The 21659-nt window shown below is 35.9% G+C and overlaps 1 protein-coding gene across 4 annotated transcripts in view; it reads left to right on the top strand.

Moving 5' to 3' along the window:
- The window catches only part of SPIRE1 (spire type actin nucleation factor 1), a 188822-nt gene that overhangs the window by 80294 nt on the left and 86869 nt on the right, over positions 1-21659 (top strand). For all 4 annotated transcript variants that reach the window (XM_082697378.1, XM_082697379.1, XM_082697380.1 and 1 more), the window contains exons 3-4: positions 5027-5260; positions 11022-11147. In XM_082697378.1, coding sequence (XP_082553504.1) covers positions 5027-5260; positions 11022-11147 — 360 coding nt within the window. The remainder of the gene's footprint in view (positions 1-5026; positions 5261-11021; positions 11148-21659) is intronic.

Here is a 21659-nt window from a genome sequence, read left to right as displayed (position 1 = left end):
AGTTTCTAGCTTTGAGTGAGAAGCAGAACAAGAGAAGGCTCCACGACAAGACCAGGTTGCTTGTAAGCTACCCTGTCACGTGGGCCATGTGGTCCAGCAAATCCAATGGTGTTTGAGTTGGCAGCGGATGGAGCTGCTGTTTGGAGCTTTTGGCAAGCCCCAATAGGCAAATCACAGTGCAGGCCCTTGGGATTTTGGAGCAAAGCCCTGCCATCCTTTGTGGATAATTATTCTCCTTTTGAGAAGCAGCTCTTGGCCGGCTACTGGGCCATAGTACAGACTGAACACTTAACCACAGTCCATCAAGTTACCATGTGACCTGAGTTGCCCATCATGAACTGGGTATGGTCTTACCCTCTAAACCATGAAGTTGGGTGTGCATAGCAACACTGCATCATCACTTGGAATGGCATACATGTGATTGGGTGCAAGTGGGCCCGTAGAGCACTGCCCAAATGTACTTCTGCTACACTCCCATCTCTTTCTTAGCCTCTACTCTATTTGCCTTCTGGGGAGTTCTACAGTCAGCTGACAGAAGAAGAGAAGACCTGGGTCTGGTTTACAGATCGTTCTGTATAATATTCAGGTGCCAGCCGAAAGAGGACAATTAGCATGTAGCCCCTTTCAGGGATGTCCCTGAAGGACAGTGCTAAAGGGAAGTCCTCCCAGTGGGCAGAACTTTGAAAAGTATACCTGGTTGTGCACTTTGCTTGGAGGGACTATGATTGCCATATTGGTGAAAAGGAAATCTGGAGAATAGATATGTGGATAGACTTCTCTGGAGGAAAAAAAAAAGTGAAGATATTTGTCTCAGGTGAATGCTCACTAAAGAGTGACTTCTTTACAAAAGGATTTTATTTTATTTTATTTTAAAAATTTTATTTATTTGACAGAGAGAGAGATACCACAAGTAGGCAGAGAGGCAGACAGGAAGAGGGAAACGGGCTCCCTGCTGAGCAAAGAGCCCGATGCGGAGCTTGATCCCAGGACTCTTGAGATCATGACCTGAGCTGAAGGCAGATACTTAACCCACTGAGCCACCCAGGCACCCCAAGAGAAGGATTTTAATATTCAAGTGGATGGGATGACCTGTTTTGTGGATACAAGTCAGCCTCCTTTCCCAGCTACCTTGTTATCACACAATGGGCTTGTAAACATGGCTACAGTGGCAGGGATGGAGATTTTGCAGGAGCTTATCAACATAGATTTCCATTCACCAGGGTTGACCTAGCTTTAGCCACTGATGGAGAGCCGGATCTGCCATCAAGCAGAGACTAACTCTACGTCCTCAATATGGCACTGGGTGATCAGCCAATCAATCTGGCAGCAGGTTGAGTACATAGGACTGCTTCCACCATGGAAGGGGCGGCATTTTGTTCTTACTGGGAGAGTTACTTACTTTTGATATGGATTTGCCTTCCTCGCATGCAGTGCTTCTGCCAAAACTAGGATTTATAGCGGTGCCTGGGTGACTCAGTGGGTTAAAGCCTCTGCCTGTGGCTCAGGTCATGATCTCAGGGTCCCATGATGGAGCCCCGCATCAGGCTCTCTGCTAAGCAGGGACCCTGCTTCCCCCTCTCTCTCTGCCTGCTCTTCTGCCTACTTGTGATCTCTCTCTCTCTCTCTCTCCCCCCTCTCTCAAATAAATAAATAAATAAATAAACCTTTTTTTTTGAAATTAGGATTTATAAAATGCTTTATTCACCATCATTGTATTCCACACAGCATTACTTCTGATCAAGGAACTCAATAGGAAATAGTGTGGAATTCACTGGTCTTAGTATGTTTCCCACTATCCTGAAGCAGCAGACTTGATAGCATAATAGAATGGACTTTAAGGAGGCTAAGGAGATAAGTATGAGTGCCAGATTCACAAGGGGTAAACTTGTGATGGTTAATTTGGTGTGTCATCTTTTGTTATTTTTTTGAGTGTAGTTGACACACAGTGTTACATTAGTTTCAGGTGTACAGCATAGTGAGTGATTCCACAAGTGTATACATTATGCTGTGCCCACCACAACACTATTACAAGATCATTGACTATATTCTGTATGCTGTGCCTTTTTTCAAAAATATTTTCTTTATTTCAGAGAGAGCATGAGTTGGGGGGGAGCAGAGGGAGAGGGAGAAGCAGACTTCTCATTGAGCAGGGACCCTGACACAGGGCTCAGTAGTAGGACTCTGGGGTCATGACCTGAGTAGAAAGCAAGTGTTTCACTGACTGAGCCACCCAGTTGCCTCTATGGTGTGCCTTTTATGTGACTTATTCATTCTATAACTGGAATCCTTTATTTCCCATTCCCCTTCACCCATTGTGCCCATCCCCCAATGCCCCTCTCCTCTGGCAACCATCAATTTTTTCTCTGTATTTATTCATTTGTTTTGTTTTTTAGATTGCACATATATGTGCACTCATATAGTATTGGTCTTTCCCAGTCTTATTTATTTCACTTAACTTAATACCCTCTGGGTCTCTCCATGTTGTTGCAATGGCAAGATCTCATCCTTTTCTTTGACTGTGTAATATTTGTGTGTGTGTGTGTGCATGCATGCACATGCATGCCACATCTTCCTTATCTATTTGTCTATCAGTGGACACTTAGGTTGCTTCCATATCTTGGCTATTGTACGTAATGCTGCGATAAACATAAGGGTACATATATCCTTTCGAATTAGTGTTTTTGTTTTCTTTGGGTAAATATTCAGTAGTGGAGTACTGGATTTAATTTGCAATTCTTGTGTTTTTTTTTAATTTTATGGCAATTTCTATTTTTAATTTTTTGATGAACCTCCATACAGTTTTCCACAGTGGGTATATCAATTTACATTTTATAAACAGTGCATGAAGGTTCCTTTTTCTTTGTATCCTCACCAACACTTGTTATTTCTTGTCTTTTTTATTTTAGATATTCTGACTAGATATTTAGATATTGTGAGGTCCTATCTCATGGTGTGTTGGATTCGCATTTCTCTGATGATTAGTGATATTGAGCATTTTTTCATGTATCTGTTGGCTATCTGTATGTCTTCTCTGGAAAAATGTCTATTCAGGTCCTCTGCCCTTTTTTGACTTGATTGTTTTTTGATGTGGAGTTATAGAAGCTTTTTATGTACTTTAGATGTTAACCCCTTATTGGATATCACATTTGAAAATATCTAATATCTAAAGTAGGTTGCCTTTTTGTTTTGTCGATTATTTCCATCACAGTACAAATCTTTTTATTTTGATGTGGTCCTGATTGTTTCTTTTTTCTTTTTTTCTCTTCAACTTTGAAAATAAGGATTGGAGTTCCAATCAGACTATATAAATCAATTAAAATATTCTGTATTTTCAGTGAGAAATAGTAAAAAAAAAAATACCAGTATTGTTTAAAAATCAGAAGTTGAATTTTTAAGTCATATTCATTTTGAAACTTGTGTTGAGAAAATACTATCTCACTTGATAAGGTAAATTTCAGATTTTGTGGAGATTTTCTTTGAGTGAATGCCCTGAGTGCTTTTAAGGACTATAGTATATGTGATGACAATAATTCTATTGTGTTTAATTTGTCTTAAAACTTCTGACTTTTCCTTTTTTTCGATACCACCTAAAAAAACTTTTTAAAATAGACAGCATTGATGATGGCTACAAGTGGGATGAAGAAAAGGATAGATTTGTTTGTTTATGGGGATAGCTGAATAAACACTGGAAAAAGGAGACCTGGGGCAAGTAAGAGAGGGAGATAACATTTATTCACTACTTGTTATAAGTCAGATATTGTACTAGGTTCTTCCATTCATGTGAGTGTCATTTAGTCTTAAAATCTCATGAGATGTAGATAATCATTGATACTCATTTTACAGATAAGAACAATCATGACTAAAATAAATAATTTGCCCTGAGTCAAAAGGTCAGTGGTGAAAGACAGCATTTATTATTTTTTCAAAAGATTTTATTTATTTATTAGAGAGAGAGCAAGAGCGCAAGCTGGGGGACGGGGAGGGGCAAAGGAAGGGCAAGGAGCAGGCTCCTTGGGGATCACGACCTGAGCAAAAGACAGACACTTAGCTGAGCTATCCAGGCACCCCAAAAGTCAGCATTTATTCCTAAATCTTTGGCTTCATTGCCTGTGTTCTTCCCCACAAAATAGCTAAGGTGAAATGAGCCATTAACATTGCAAAATAAAACAGAAGGATTGTTTATATGTGATTCTTCTGAGCAGAAAAGAAAGGCTGTGTTGAGGAATAGATTAAAATACCTATATTGGCAGAAGTCTAAAGCATCTGTGAGGATGATATTAGACAGTGATATATACCCAGTGTTCCTAAAGCAGGTTTATATTTCACGAGGTACTGTTGGTGGAGTTGTGGGGGAGGGAGGATTATCTATCCACCACAATGAAATCAGAGTTTGAAAAAGTCTTTCATTTGTTTATATCATATAAAAAATATGTTCCAATAATTAAATGGAACTCACTGAGCAGTGTGTAGCTATATATAGATTTTTTTGTTGTTGTTTTAGCTTAAGTTAGCTGCTAGTAGTAACTGAGTTTTCAATCTGTCAGATCATTGGTAATTTCTATGAAATAGACTTTGATAAACACCGGTATAAGAGTTCTTTGATAGCTCTTTCTGATCTCAGAAATATCTTTTGGAAATGCAGAAAATCAACCTGGTTAGTATTTTATATGAACAGATAACATATTTTAGTGTATATTATAAATCTAAGAAAACAGAAAGTTTGTGTATTGTTATATATTGGATTGTGTATATATTGTTTGTGTATTGTTATATATTGGATTGTGTATATATTGTTTGTATATTGTTATATATTGGATTGAAGAAATCACAAAAAAATTCCCATCTGGGATTGTTTTTTTAATGCATAGGTAAGACTTAAATATCCCCTCAAATCTAATTTGTTGCCGGTTTCTGAAATGAAATAGATTAAACCTAGCTTAAGTGTCATACTAAATATTTTGTCTTGCAGTTAGCTCTGTAAAGCTGTTTAGTCATCTCTATTAATCACCTTCTTTAATGTCCCTAGGTTATTGAATCTCTGGGAATTGTTATTTATAAAGCACTGGACTATGGTTTGAAGGAGAATGAAGAAAGGGAGTTAAGCCCCCCACTGGAGCAGCTCATTGATCACATGGCCAATACAGTGGAAGCTGATGGCAGCAACGATGAAGGCTATGAGGCTGCAGATGAAGGCCTGGAAGATGAAGAAGATGAAAAGAGAAAAGTTTCAGCCATCCGGTCATATAGAGATGTCATGAAGGTAAAGAGGCAATTTACATAGTATTTCTTTTCTTTTCTTTTTTTTTTGAGTTGTAAAATTGCTTTAAAGTATTTCTTTTTTTAAGAATTGTTATTTCACTTTAGACTTTAAACTGTAGAGAACAAACTAGTGGTTACAGGGGGTTGGTGAAAATAGGTGATGGGATTTGAGGAGTGCCTGTGTTGTGATGAGCACCAGGTGTTGTACGCTTGAAACTAATATGCTGTTTGTTAACTAAGTGGAATTTAAATAGAAACTTTGAAAAAAAGCATATGGGAAAAAAGTTATAAACTGAAAAAAAAGCAAATGGGAATTAAGCATCTAATAAAAGGTCTTAGATCTTCAGCTATTAGTGAAAGGAATAAGGAACTAAAACATTCCTGGTTTTGTGATTTGTTCACAACCTCAACATGGCCATTTTTGTTTTTAAGATTTTATTTATTTATTTATTTATCTATCTATCTATCTATCTATCTATTTATTTATTTATTTATTTGAGAGAGAGAGAGGAAGCACATGAGACAGGGGAAGTCAGATGCAAGACTTGATCCCAGGACTCCCAAGTCATGACCTGAGCCAAAGGCAGCTGCTTATCCATCTGAGCTACCCAGGTGCCTAAAATGGCTGTTTGTGATTGACTTGTAACTCTCAGGAAACCCCTTTTAGATATCATATATGCCTTAATATTACATATTATACACTAACTTAACCACATGATGTCTTCAGTTGACCTGCATTTTCCTTTTTTATGGAATAAATAACAATCGTGTTCCACTAATTTAAATGACAATTCTGCATCTGAAATATCACAGCTCTTTGTTTTACTTTGTTTTCCTGACCTACTTAGTGATATTTATATGTAATGAAACAAGTTTTATAGCTTGAATAAAATTTTCTCCTTAAACTTTCTGTTGTACTTGAAGGACATAATGTCAAATGCACAGATTAAAATTAAGATTTGTCAGCTTAGTTTTAAAAGAGCATTCTGTTTAGAATTATTTACATATGATGTTTACTAGATTTTGTAAGCAGTGTTGCTTATATATCACTTATTTTCCAACTGTTTTTAAAGTGTCCTATAGACAAGAATAGAGAGAAACCTTGAAGACAGTACTTTTCAGGTGTACTGCAGCATACCCAGCTTCTTGTCCCTTCTTAGATCATAAATCTCCTGAGAACTCTAGAACAGGACTCTACATCTACATCATAGAGATATAGCATCATAGAGCATCATAGAGATGCTACATCTGGCATCTCTATGATGCTTATGAAATTCAGATATATTCTTTAGCTCTTTTAATACTTGAAGTACTTTTCATTTTAAATCAACAGCTTATGCAGGTAAAATCCTCATATATGCACAGATTGAAAGTTCACACATTTTATTCATTTTATATTTTCTTGATGTTAAAATATATTTCAAAATATGTACACTAAAAGGCCAGATAAAACTTTCTACAGCCCACAAATGACCTATTTGTTCCATTGTAGACCAATGATAATGATGAAAAGTGTAGAAAATTTTCCGTTAAGACATAAACATACTTATGCCTTTAAAAAGCTTTTTGTTAGGGGGGATATAGCGGGCAGTGAACAGGGAGTGGTGAATGAGGAGGAGAACACCCCCCTGACCAGTAGAATGGTAGATACCATAGCCAAATTGCTCTCTTATACTACAGATTTAGAAGATGAGTGCTAGAGATTTATTGGAATCTTACAATTCTTATTCAATGACATTGAATATGTTAACTTATAAAACAAAAACTCTAGGACATTCAGCAATTTGATCTGGTAACTCTCATTTCATTTTTCTATTTTTTAATTTGATCTATTTCATCTTGCCTCCTACCTATGTTACTGCTATCATAATATGAAAAATAATTAAAAGGGTGTTTACATATCATAAAACCCATTATTCATGGCCATATAGTGATACATAGAGTTTGTGGTTTGATTAGTGGGTTAAAATCTTCAGTTAGTAAACTAACTGACTTCTTGTTTACTTTGTAGAAAGGGAAGACATGAATTAACTGAAGGAATGTAGCTGCTTTTTACTTTTTTGAGGTGGAAATATGAAACTATATTTGAATAATATAAATAATAGAATATTTAGGAACTTGGAGATAGCTTGTTTTTAATTCTTAGTGAACAAGACCTCTTTAGTGTGTAACTTCTCCACAGAATAGTCATTCTTATTCAACTAATACTTCTGGAAGAGAAAATAGATTTACAAATATAAGACTGTATTTATATTTTTAAAATCTGCATGTAAGTGTACTTGAACAGTTCAGACCCATATTGTTCATATAAATCCACTTAAGGGTGGAATTGCTGCAGCACATGATAACTTTCTGATAAATCACCAAACTGTTTTTCACAGTGGCGGTACCATTTTACATTTCTATCAGCAATACACAAGGGTTCAAGTATCTCCACGTTTTCATCAACATTTATTTTCCATTTTTGGTGGTGGTTTTTGTAGCCATCCTACTGGGTCTGAATGGTGTGTCATTGTGGTTTTGACTTGCATTTCTCAAATGACTAATGGTGTTGAGCATCTTTTTATGTGCTTTTTGGTCAGTTGTATATTTTCTTTGGAAAAATGTCTGTATAAGTCAATTTTTAAATTGAGTTGTCTTTTTGTTGCATTTAAGAGTTCTTTATAGAGGTGTCTGGGTGGCTCAGTCAGTTAGGCATCTAACTCTTGGTTTCAACCCATCTCAGGCTTTTGAGATGGAGCCCCATGTTGGGCTCAGCACTGGGTGTGGAGCCTGCTTGGGATTCTCTCTCTCCCTCTCCCCTAGCTTCCACTTTCTCTCTCTCTCCCTAATAAATAAACTTAATAAAAAAAAAAAAAGAGTTCTTTAAAATTCTGAATAATAGACCTTATCAGATATTTGATTTGCAAATATTTTCTCCCATAATATGGGCCCTTTAACTCCCTTGATGTGCAAAAACTTTTAATTTTGTTGAAGTCTAGTTTATCTATTTTGTTGTTATTGGTTATGCTTTGGTGTCATATCTAAAAAATCATTATCAAATCCATGAACAAGAAGGTTTATCCCTATGGTTTCCTCTGAGAGTTTTATACTTTGGGCTGTTATATTTATGTCTCTGATCTGTTTTGAGTTAATTTTTATATATATAGTCTGAGTTAAGGGTGAACTTCATTTTTCTATATGTAGATATCCAGTTTTCTTAACATCATTTGTTGAAGAGACTGTTCTTTTCTCATTTAATGGTCTGGGTACTTTTGTCAAATATTAATCAACCAAAGATATATGGGTTTGTTTCTGAAATCTCAGTTCTATTCCGTTGATGTATATAGGTCTTTCCTTACATACCACATTGATTTGATTACAGTAACTTTATAGGGAGTTTTGAAATTCAACCTAGGTATAAGTCTTCCAACTTTGTTCTTTTCAAAATTGTTTTGGCTATTTGAGGCCCCTTACAACTCCATATTAATTTTAGGATCAGCTTTTCTGTTTCTTGAAAAGAAAAGAAAAAAATCATTGGTATTAGGGATTGTATTCAATGTCTAGATCACTTTGTGTAGTATTACCATTTTCACAGTATTAAGTCTTCCAACCCATGAATATGGGCCCTCTTTCTATCTAGTTGGGTCTTTCAGCAATGTTTTATAGTTTTCAGTATGTATATTTTGCACCTCCTTGGTTAGATTTATTGCTTGGTCATTTCTTTTTTTTTTTAAAGATTTTATTTATTTGACAGATCACAAGTAGGCAGAGAGGCAGGCAGAGGGGGGCGGTAAGCAGGCTCGCTGCTGAGCAGAGAGCCCAGCACAGGGCTGGATCCCGGGACTCTGAGGTCATGACCCAAGCCAAAGACAGAGGCTTAACCCACTGAGCCACCCAGGTGCCCCTCTTGATCATTTCTTAATACTTTTATAAATGGAATTGCTTTCTTGATTTCATTTTCTGATTATTCATTGATACAAAAATAAACCTCTTTGTTTGTGTTGATCATGTATCCTACAACTTTGCTGAAATTGCTTATTAAATAACTAATTCTAATTAAGAACTCTAGTTCTTTGTGGATTCCTTTGGATTTTATATATTCATAGGATTATGTCCTATGCATTTTAAAAAACATTTTTAGACCTAGTTATTGCCTTTACACCAGTGTCATATGGCATTTGTCTTTCTCTGACCAACACACTTTGCTTAGCATAATACTCTGTAATTCCAACCATGTCATTGCTAATGCAAGATTTCATTCTTTCTTATGGTTAAGTAATAGTCCATTGTGTAGCCTTTGAGATTTTTGCTTTTCATGCTTCCTGATAAATCAGTTCTTAGCCTTCTTTTGGGTAATGTGGAGAATATTTCTCACTGAAATCCAATATACTTTTCTTGAGAAGAGTATACTTTATTAAAGATAGTAATCTATCTAAGAAATTGCATATGATACTTACTACAAATGAAAACAAAAGCCACATTATGAAAGATAATATAATCTACAAAGATATCTTTTATTCTCCAATGGATATAAATTATTAAAGTATAATAAATTGTATATTTCAGTAATTGAATTCAAATATCAAATTTACTGAATATAGTGAAGAACTAGGGGAGAACTCACAGCTTTTTAAAGTAAATGAAGTACCTTAAAACATAACTATAGTACATGGAAACAGAATTATTACTTTACAGAAGTAAAATTATTCCCATGCACTAGACTCATGATAGGGTGTCTTTCCAATCTAATAAATTAAATGATGTTTGATTTTTCTAAATTGTTGTGTATGATGCTAACTTGCATCTTTTACCCACCAGTAGTTTGGGGGTTATGGACTATGTACAGTAGAAGACATTGGGACTGGAGCTACCTCCAGTGGAATTATCCTGCCCTCCACCCTCTTTGTTCCAGTCTCCATTTACTGATGGTCCACTTGTCAATCTGATGGGTTTTCTTTCTTTCTTTCTTTCTTCCTTTCTTCTTTTTTTAAGATTTTATTTATTTATTTGAGAGCGAGAGAGTGATTAAGAAAGAGAGCACTAGTTGGGGAAAAGGGGAGCAAAGGGAAAGGGAAAAGCAGACTCCCTGCTGAGTGGGGAGCTTAACAAGGGTTTCAGTCCTGGTACTGTAGGATTATGACCTGAGCAGAAGACAAATGCTTAACTGACTGAGCCACCCAGGCACCCATGTCTTCTTACTGCATTACACAATTCAGTATATATTGGGATGAGCCTGGGCTTTAGAATCTTGTAAGACTATGTTTAATTCTTCTCTCTCATGTCAGCTTTCTGACTGTGGACAAGTCACGTGAATCCTCTTAGCCTCAGTTTCTTTTGCTATAAAATGGAGATAATTCAGGGTTACACTGAAGAGTAAATGCTATTATGCTGTATTATGACATGTCAAATACAAGTACTTGGCATGGTAAAAAAAAATAAATGATAGCTATTAAAACACCTGTGTTATGATTAATACTCAGTAAATGGTAGTTCCCTTTCTGCTTGCAACTAAAATTTTACAAATGTCCTATCATTTTCAAATAGAAGCTAGCGAATTCTATGAAGTTCATCTGTGCTTTTGAATGTTTGTTAATAGAGCACTTTTTCCATATAATTGTGTAGATTTTACTGGTGGTTTTGTGATGCATTAGGCTTTGGATGCTGGGAACTGCCTTGCTGTCTGATATGAAAATATGAATATATGGGATATGTCTATTTTTAAGGTACCAAAATCCCAAAATAATAAATGAGCATTATTATTTTATTTTCCTCTTCTGTAGTTATGTGCTGCTCATCTTCCAACTGAATCAGAGGCACCAAATCATTATCAGGCAGTATGTCGTGCACTGTTTGCAGAAACAATGGAACTGCATACGTTTCTGACTAAAATTAAGAGTGCAAAGGAGGTGAGTGCTACTATTTTTTTTATTGGCATTGTGAACAATTAACCTGAATTTTCTACACTTCCATCATAATATTTACAATATTTATTACCATCTTGTTGATGAGTGCTGAAAATTATTTAGGAAAGAATCAACTTAGGCAAAATTAATTAAATCTTTTTTTAATTGGAGTTGACATATATATATATATATAATATAAGATTGAACAATACTATATAGTACTCAGTGATCACCCTAAGTGTACTGTTAATCTCCCTCACATCTTCCCCTCTGGCAATCATCAGTTTGTTCTCTGTAGTTGAGAATCTGTTTTTTTGTTTGTCTCTTTTTCCTTTATTCATCTGTTTTGTTTCTTAAATTCTACATGAGTGAAATCAGTTGGTATTTGTCTTCCTCTGACTTATTTGGCTTAGCATTATGCCCTCTAGATCCATCCATGTGGTTGCAAATGGCAAGATCTCGTTCTTTTGTATGGCTGAGTAATACTCCATTCTATATCTGTACCACATCATCTTTATCCAGTTATTTATCTATGGACACTTGGGCTACTTCCATAATGTGGCTATTGTAAATAATGCTACAGTAAACATAGGGGTGCATATATCTTTTTGAATTGGTGTTTTCCTATTTTTTGGGTTAATACCCACTAGTGGAATTACTGGATCGTGCAGTAATTCTATTTTTAATTTTTTGAGGAACTTCCATATTGTCTTCCACAGTGGCTGCAACAGTTTGCATTCCCACCAACAGTGTATAAGGGTTCTTTTTTCTCCACTTCCTTGCCAATGCCTGTTTTTTCTTGTATTTTTTATTTTAGCCATTCTGACAGATGTGAGGTGATATCTCATTGTGGGTTTGATTTTGCATTTCCCTGATGATGAGTGATGGTGAGGAACTTTTCATGTTTCTCGTGGCCATCTGGGTGTCTTTGGAGACATTTATGTCTTCTGCCCATTCTTTTAATTGGATTATTTGGGTGTTTTTTTCTGTGTTAGTTATATAAGTTGTTATTATACTTTGAATTCTAAACCTTTATTGAATATGTCATTTACAAATATCTTCCGCCATTTGTTTCCTTGTCTTTTAGTTTTCTTGATTGTTTCCTTTACTGTGCAGAAGGTTTTATTTTGATATAATCCCAATTACTTATTTTTGCTCTTGTTTCTCTTGCCTCAAGAGACAAATCTCCAGGGGCACCTGGGTGGCTCAGTGAGTTAAAGCCTCTGCCTTCAGCTCAGGTCATGATCTCAGGGTCCTGGGATCGAGCCCCACATGGGACTCTCTGCACAGTGGGGAGCCTGCTTCCTTCTCTGTCTCTGCCTGCCTCTCTGCCTACTTGTGATCTCTGTCAAATAAATAAATAAGATCTTAAAAAAAAAAAAAAAGAGAGAGAGAGAGAGACAAATCTCCAAAAATTTTGTTATGGCCGATGTCAGCAAAATTACTGTCTGGGATTTTTATGGTTTCAGGTCTCACATTTAGGTCTTTAATGCATTTTGAGTTTATTTATGTATATGGTGAAAGACAGTAGTCCAAGTCTCTTTCTTTTGCACAGAACTGTCCAGTTTCCCCAATACCATTTGTTGAAGAGATTCTTTTCCCATTGCATGCTCTTGTCTCCTTTGTCAAAGATTAATTGACCATATAATCATGGATTTATTTCTGGGTTTTCTATTCTGTTCTCTTCTATATATTTTTATCAGTGTCTATGCCAGTTCTGTACTGTTTTGATTACTGTAGCTTAATAGTATATCTTGATATTGGTGATTGTAATACTTTCAGTTTTGTTCTTCTTTTTCAAGATTGCTTTGGCTGTTGGAGGTCTTCTGTGGTTCTATATAAATTTTAGGATTATTTGTTTTAGTTCTGTGAAAAGTGCTATTGGTATTCTGATAGAAATTGCATTAAATTCTAGTTTTGTCAGAAGTGCTATTGGTATTTTGATAGAAATTGCGTTAAATCTATAGATTGCTTTGGGTAATATGGACATTTTTAGCAATATTTGTTATTCCAATCCATGAGCATGGAATATCTTTCTATTTGTTTGTGTTGTCTTCATTTTCTTTCACAATTTTCAGAGTACAGATCTTTCACCTTATTTGTGTATTCCTAGGTATTTTATTATTTTTGGTGTCGTTGTAAGTGGTATTGATTTTCTTTTCTTTTTGGGGGGGATTGTTTTCTTAATTTCTCTCTCTGCTGCTTCATTATTAGTATATAGAAATGCAGCAGATTTCTGTACATTGAGTTTGTATCCTTTGCCTTACTAATTCATTTATCAGTTCTAGTAGTTTTGGGGTGGAATCTTTAATGTTTTCTATATATAGTGTCATGTCATGTGCTAATGGTGAAAGTTTTACTTTTTCCTTACCAATTATGATGCCTTTTATTCCTTTTTCTTGTCAGATTGCTATGGCTAGGACTTCCAGGACTATGTTGAAAGAAAGTGGTGAGAGTGGACACGCTTGTGTTGTTCCTGATCTTAGGGGAAAAGATCTCAGTTTTCAGCATTGAGTATGATATTAGCTGTGGGTTTTTCATATATGGCCTTTCTCTGTAAATCTACTTTGTTGGTGATTTGTTATCATGCATGGATGTTTACTTTGTTAGATGCTTTTTTGCATCTGTTGAAGTGATCATATGGTTTTTATCCCTAACTTCTTGATGTGATATATCACATTGATTGATTCATGAATATTGAACCACTTTTGCTTCCTAGGAATAAATCCCACTTGATCATGGTGAATGACTTTTTTTTACTGTATTGTTGGATTCTGTTTACTAGTACTTTGTTGAGGATTTTTTGCATCTCTGTTCATCAGAAATATTGGCCTATAGTTCTCTTTTTTTGTGGTGTCTTTATTTGGTTTTGATGTTAGGGTAATGCTGGCCTCATAGAATGAATCTGGAAGCTTTCCTTCTATTTTCTGGCAGTAGTTTGAGAAGAATGTATATTAACTCTTCTTTACATGTTTGATAGAATTTACTTATGAAGCTGTCTGATCCTGGGCTTTTGTTTGCTGGGACTTTTTAAATAATGTACTCAATTTCATCGCTGATAATTCATCTGTTCGAATTTTCTGTCTTCCTAATTCAGTTTTGGGAGGTTGTATGTTTATAGGAATTTATGCATTTCTTTCAGATTGTCCAATTTGTTGGCATATAATTTTTGATAATATTTTCTTGTTCTTTGTATTTCTGTGGTTTCAATTGTTATTTTTTCTCTTTCATTTCTGATTTTGTTTAAAATTAATTTGTTCTTAATTTTTTAACCTATTGTTTAAATGAAGGTGGGTGAATCCATTTTATAAAACAGATTTTTGTAAAGCTTCATTACAAATGAGAAACAAAATGCTACTGATTTAGTTCTGTTTCCTGTATAACTTGCTTCTCACCATCTTTCTGCCACTCTTTCAATTTTAAAAGCTATAATATCTTTTGGGGGAAGGGATAAAGACTCAGGAAGGAGACTACACATTTGATAATTTAAATATTTTATGTTGCATTTGGATAAATATTTAATGGAGCTGATTGGAATTAATATAGCTGATAATCTCATTTTTCCTATTTTCTTTCATTATTATTCTTCAGTGTCTGAGAGTTAAACTGTTATGTGTAGAGTCCAAAGAGAAACACTCTAATTTATTTACATGTTGAATCACCATATTGTACATCATACAGATGGTTGTGAAGATTCATGAGATCTATATAAAGCAGCATAGCATCTGGCACATAGTAGGAGCTCAGTATATGATAGGTGGTGGTTATCATTTCTTTTAGGACTAAAGTACAGAATTTATCTGAAGCACTAGTTTAAACCTTACGATGACAGAGTTTGAGGAGGGATACAGTAGGATGTGTAAGAGTGTAAAGAAAATATTAACCTATACTAGCCTACTAAGACTAATTAATTTGCTCTGGTAGTGACAGATGTGTCATCCAAAACAACCTTAAAGAAATCCATTTTATATGTATGAATAAGAGCTCTGAGCATTCCTTTTCTGTCCTAGCCTGGATGCTGCTCATAGTTTGTCTTTTTGTTATAGGCCAATGAAAAGCTGTGTTTATTTTTTTTAGGTTTTATAGAGTTAGACCAAGATGAAAGCCTTCAAGGGTGGGAAAGGGTGAACTATGTATTATTTGAAAAATAATTATAAATACATTATGGGCTAGCTTTTCCTCTTGGACAGAACCAGAGGATGTAAGATCCAATTAAATGCTTCGGAGTAAACATCCAAAAGTACATCTTCAATTAAGGTTTAGTAGGAAAGATTACCTTTAAAGCTTGTCATTGTCTTCCCCAGCTTGTTAAGTTTGAGATTGCCTTCTCCAGAGAAACAAGTGTTCTTTTTAGGGTATAAGTATAGTCCTATGGGGTTAATAGAGTAAATTAAATGCACTGTTGAAGTCCTTTTAACGCGTACTTCTGAGCTTTAAGAATTATGTTAATAAGTGTTTTTTTCTATTATGTTCCAGTAAGCTAAAAAAAAAAATTTTTTTTGCTCTCGATTAGAACTTTGTCAAACACATTCCATGAAAGAAATTTAAACATTTTCAGAATTTATTTAAATAAAAATCTCACAAGCAGAGTAAACAACAGTGGCTGATGGCTGTGTGGCAGTACCCACAGAGACTGGACTGGCGCTGACCGAGGCTGGGGCCCCTGAGCCCATTCCAGCCCCATCTCATCACATCATCCTCTGGCACCATCCCAGATTTAGCTCTCTGCAGACTCTGGTTCTGTCCTGTTTTCTCATCTCCTACTCTGTTTCCTTACTTTTTCCATTTTTCTCTCTGGAAACTGCTCCATTTTTAGAGAGGACTCCTCAGGGCCCTCAGGCTCTTCTCAGAATGCTCCCTTCCCTGAGGGTAGTGCTTTTTCTGCTGCTTCCCTCTCTTGGGAAGCTGCTCTCTGGCATAGCTTCCTATCTCTGCCCTGCAGGGATTGGTAGGTATGAAGGTTGGTAAAATTCTCTCTCTCCTCTACTGCTTCCAAACAACGACTCTTCTCGTACAGAAAACCCGTGCTGTCCACTTATGTTATTTTTTTTCCAACTGTTTGGTATAGATTTTATTGATCGATTGTTTCTGACACATACATTTCCAAACATTTAGGCAGAATAGAAAATTGTTCTTTTAATACACTGTCTGATTTTCTGTAAAGGAAAAATATATATTTAAAAATATAGTTAAAATGTATAATATACATTTAAATATTTCCATATATCATTATACATATATACATAATATATTATTATATATTATGTATAAGGGTAATGCATATTTATATATATTTATATAATGTATAATAAAATAATATATAGAATATATAATACATTATATATAATATACATTAAATATCTCAAAATATATTTATATCTCCAAGTTTTGGGTTTTTTCCCCCAATTGCATGCTTAACATTATTTATTTTATAATTATTATAATAATATAATTTATATAAATTTATATAATTTATATAAAGTTATAATTACTTATTTTTAATTATTTATTTTAATTAACTTATTTTTTATTATTATGTTCAATTAGCCAGCCTATAGTACATCATTAGTTTTTGATGTAGTGTTCAACGATTCATTAGTTGTGTACCCAACAGTCATCTGCCACCATCTTGTGTGATTTCTTTGATAAAAGAAACTATAGATCTGTATCCTTGACTTCCCCTCTACTTCACTACTCTGCTTACCTGAACACACTTAAGGCCTTGTAAGCACCTGTGATTATTCTACCTTGGAAATCCTGGACTCTCATTCCCCCTTCCTAACTGTAACCTCTGCCCCATCGGAGCTCTAGCCCTCACTGCCATCTGAGACCATCTTCCAGTCTCTTGACTCCCCCATTTTTCTCCCAGTTTACCAGCCCTTCCTGGATGTACTTCCTTTCCTGGGTGGACTGGTTCAGTCACTTTACCAGGAGTTCAGGTCACATGTCCAACCTGGATCTTTACAGTAGCCTCCCACCAGTCGCCTCATCATTGTGAATCCTCTTCATCAGTTTCATTTTTCACAATTGTCCATGAATGGTTCTTGTCATCATAGGTCTGACCCAAGGAGTCCAGCCCAGGCCCCTCCCTATGTGTGACCATAGGCTTTCATAGGCTAGGTGAAACTGCCCTCCCACATTTGACTTGGTACACAGCCAGAGTTCTGCACCCTGGCTTTCATGAGGGAATGGCAAGGCAATTGAGCATCCCCTCTGGGCCAGCCATACTCATCCACACCTGCATCCCTAGCCCAGGCGCCTTCACCAAGGCCTTGACTAACATGCTTTCCTCCCCTGTAAGTCAGAACTTTCTCTTCTATCCTTTCTTTACCTCCCACCAGGCCTCTCAGGTCCATAAAATGGTGAGAGCGTTTCTTGGTATTCTTTAAATTGAACATAAAAATTCATTTACTAATCTTGATAAGGTAAGTTTTAAAATATATGTGGAAATCCTGACACTTAAGAACATTCTGTACCATTTAATTACAGATTTTATATTACACAAATTGCTTGTCAGCCATGAGGTTTTGGAAGTAAACTGTTATCGTGGTCCAGATGGATTTTTTTGCCCTCTGCAATGTATGTTGCTTTCTTCAAATTACGATTATTTCCATATGTGTTCATGTATGTATGGTGGCCATTTTAAGAGCACTAAATTCACACTCATAGTAAAATACTCTGTTAATATGATGTTTTTTTCTAAAGATCTTAAAATACTTTATACAGGCTTACTTCATTGCATTTTACAGATACTGTGGGTTTTGTTTATTTTTCAGAAGTTAAAGATTTGTGGCAACCCTGTGTCAAGCAAGTCTATCAATAACATTTTTCCAACAGTATTTGCTCACTTCTTGTCTCCATGTGACATTTAGTAGTTCTTGCAGTATTTCAGAATTTTTCATTCTTGTCATATTTGCTATGGTGATCTGTGATGAGTTATCATTAATGTTACTATTGTAATTGTTTTAGGGCACCACAAACTGCCCAGATAAGACAGCAAACTTAATTGATAAAGGTGTATTCTGCCTATTCCACCAACTGGCTGTTCCCCATCTCTTTCTCTCTCCTTGGGCATCCCTATTCCCTGAGACACAATAATATTGACATTAGGCCAATAAATAACCCTGTAAGGGCCAGTAAGTGTTCAAGTGAAAGGGAAAGTTGCATGGTTCTCACTTTAAATCAAAAAGCTAGAAATGATTAAGCTCAATGAGGGAGGCATATCAAAAGCTGAGATAAGCTAAAAGATAGGCCTCTTGTACCAGTTAGCCAAGTTGTGAATGCAAAGGGAAAGTTCTTAAAAGAAATGAAAATGCTACTCCAGTGTATATATATTAATTAAGAAAGCAAATGCTGTTATGGAGAAAGTTTTAATGGTCTGGATAGATCAAACAACATTCCCTAAAGCCAAAGCCTAATCCAGAGCCAGGCCCTAACTTTTCAGTTCTTTGAAGCTAAGAGAGGGGAAGAGGATGCAGAAGAAAAGTTCAAAACAAGTAGAGATTGATTCATGAAGTTTACGGAAAGAAACCATCTCCATAACATAAAAGTAGAAGTTGAAGCAGCAAGTGTCGCTATAGCTACAGCAAGTTACCTAGAAGGTCTAGCTAAGATAGTTGTTCTTCTGTTGGAGAAAGATGCCGTCTAGGACTTTCACAGCTAGAGAAGAAAAATCAGTGCCTGACTTCAAAGCTTCAAAGGACGGGCTGACTCCCTTGTTCATTGCTCATACAGCTGATGACTATCCATTGAAGCCAGTGCTCATTTACCACTGTGAAAATCCTAGGGCCCGTAAGAATTATTCTGTATCTACTCTGCCTGTGCTTTATAAATGGAACAACGAAGCCTGAATGACAACATGTTTACAGCATGGTTGACAAAATATTTTAAGCCCACTGTTAGGACCTATTTAAAAAAAAAAAAGATTCCTTTCAAAATATTACTGTGTCCTGACTGGCCACCCAAAAGCTTTGATAGAGATGTCCAATGAGATTAATGTTGTTTTCATGCCTCCTAACACAACATCTATCCTGCAGCTCATAGATCAAGGAATAATTTTAACTTTCAAGTCTTATTATTACTTGAGAAATACATTTTATAAGGCTCTAGCTACAATAAATAGGGATGCCTCCTGTGGCTCTGGACAGAGGCAATCGAAAACCTTCTAGGAAGGATTCCCCATTCTAAATGCCATTAAAAACATTCATGGGGAGAGGACAAAACATCAACACTACCAGGAGTTTGGAAGAAGTTGATTCCAGCTGTCATGGATAACTTTGAGGGGTTCAGGACTTCAGTGGAAGTAGTAACTACAGATGTGGTGGGAATAAGAGAACTAGAATTGGAAGTGGAGCCCTGAAAATGTGACTGAATTGCTGTAATCTCACTGTAATGAAACTTTAATGGGGGAGGAATTGCTTCTTATGAATAAACAGAGGATGTGGTTTATAAAAAATTGTTTTACTTAAGTGAAGTAGGGCACATTACATTAGTTTCAGGGTACAACATAGTGATTGGACATCTGTATATGTTATGCTTTGCTCACCACAAATGTAGTGACCATCTGTCACCACACAACACTTTTATAATATCAGAGAGTGGGGTTTTTTGTGATGGAAACTATACCTGGCGAAGATGCTGTGAATATTGTTGAAATGACAACAAAGGACTTAGAGTATTACATAAACGTCGTTGATAACGCAACAATGGGGTTTGAGAGGACTGACTCCAGTTTGGAAAGAAGTTCTACTGCAAGTAAAATGCTATCAAACAGCATCACTTACTACAGAGAAGTTGGGAAAGGAACAATCACTTGATGCAGCAAATTCTAGTGTTGTCTTATTTTAAGAAATAGCCACAGCCACCCCAGCCTTCAGCAGTCACCACCCTGATCAGTCAGCAGCCCAGAGCAGCAAGGGAAGGACCCTCTGCCAACAAAAAGATTATGACTTGCTGAAAGTTCAGATGATATTTAGAATTTTTTAAGAATAAAGTATTTTTAAATCAAGGTATATCCATTGTCTTTCTAGATATAACACTATTACACACTTAATAGACTGAAAAGAGTATAAACATTTGTATGTACTAGGAAAAATATTCATGTGACTCAAAAATATTCATGTGACTCACACTTTGATATTTGCTTTATTGTGGTGGGCTGGAACCAAACCCACAATATCTCTGGGGTATGCCTATACATTTTAAGAATCAGACAGCATTTCTTCTGTACCTTGAGTTGGTATATATCAAGCAGAATTTTCAAAGTGATAACCTCTGATTTAACAAGTTGATTATCTGATCATCAGTGATGTTTCACACTGCCTTGTACCTGCATGTGTATATGTGTGTGTGTGTATGGGTGTATGTATAAAAGTAGGGTAAAATCTTAGTATCAAAACATTTGAGCTCCGTAGCTAATAATCCTGATTTCATCGACTGAAAGTACTTCACGTTAAATTTCTTATACTCGGTTGGCCAGTTTATTAAAATATAAGTAAAACCCATCATCTATTCCCAAGTGTTATAGTTGTTCTGTGACATAGTAATTATGTTTATTAGACTTGGCTTACTTTACAAAGCACAGGGCTTTGTAGTTCATCGTCTATTTATTTAGAAAGCAAATTCATTTTCATTCTAATCTTTTCATGATGTGATGATTTCCTTCTTAAACAATGAATGAGATCCATTAAGGTTATTCTGTGAATGATAGAAAAGTTTTGGATAGGCCCTGATGTTAACTGTGTCTCAAAGGCAATTTGATATCCTTGAAAGTAAGTACGTATTACTGTGTCTCATAAGCAATTTGATATCCTTGTACGTAATTATAGATGGAGGGACTGGCTAAGCAATCCATTTAGTGCATCAGGTTGTATGAAAGAAGAGACAGCCTGTGCCCTACCACCGCCCCAACCCTACCAGCCACCGCCCCAACCCTGCCACCGCCCCAGCCCTACCAGCAAATGTGGCTGGTGAACATGTATGCTGGGGAGTGGAGAATTTAGCTTGGCAATTTCGAATGTAAGCTTTTTATCGGAAAAGAGGAAGTTACATAAATGGTAGTGTCCTTTATTCCATTGCTCTCTAGGTAGTGTTTGATCTTCAGTCCCTGGTTATTATTATTGATTGAAATTATCAGTTCCTCAAACTATAATCCCTACTGCTTTCCTGTATTATATACCTACAGCTATAAAGTGACCTCTGTTGCTTCCTCCATTTAATCCTCATGAGTAATCCTGTGACTCCTACTTTGCTGCTTGACAAACTGAGGCTTAGAGAGATTAGGGACTAACATAGAAATAAACTCTCAAACTTCTGATGCCAGCGTTCCATCTTCATCCCCGTGAAGGTGTTCTAATGTATAATTGCTGTTTTCCTATAAGAACAGTCACATAGAGTAGACTGTATTAGAACAAAGTTGAAGGGAGTTCCTGAAGGAAAATGTAGATGTATACGTTAATACAGGCTTCTGAGTGGGATTGGAAAGAAGTTTGTAGGAACTAGAGAATAAAATTTTGG

The sequence above is a fragment of the Mustela nivalis genome (assembly GCF_964662115.1).
Source record: "Mustela nivalis genome assembly, chromosome: 14".
Taxonomy (NCBI): Eukaryota; Metazoa; Chordata; class Mammalia; order Carnivora; family Mustelidae; genus Mustela; species Mustela nivalis.
The sequence above is the reverse complement of the archived record's forward strand: the minus strand, read 5'-3'. Positions and strand labels throughout refer to the sequence as shown.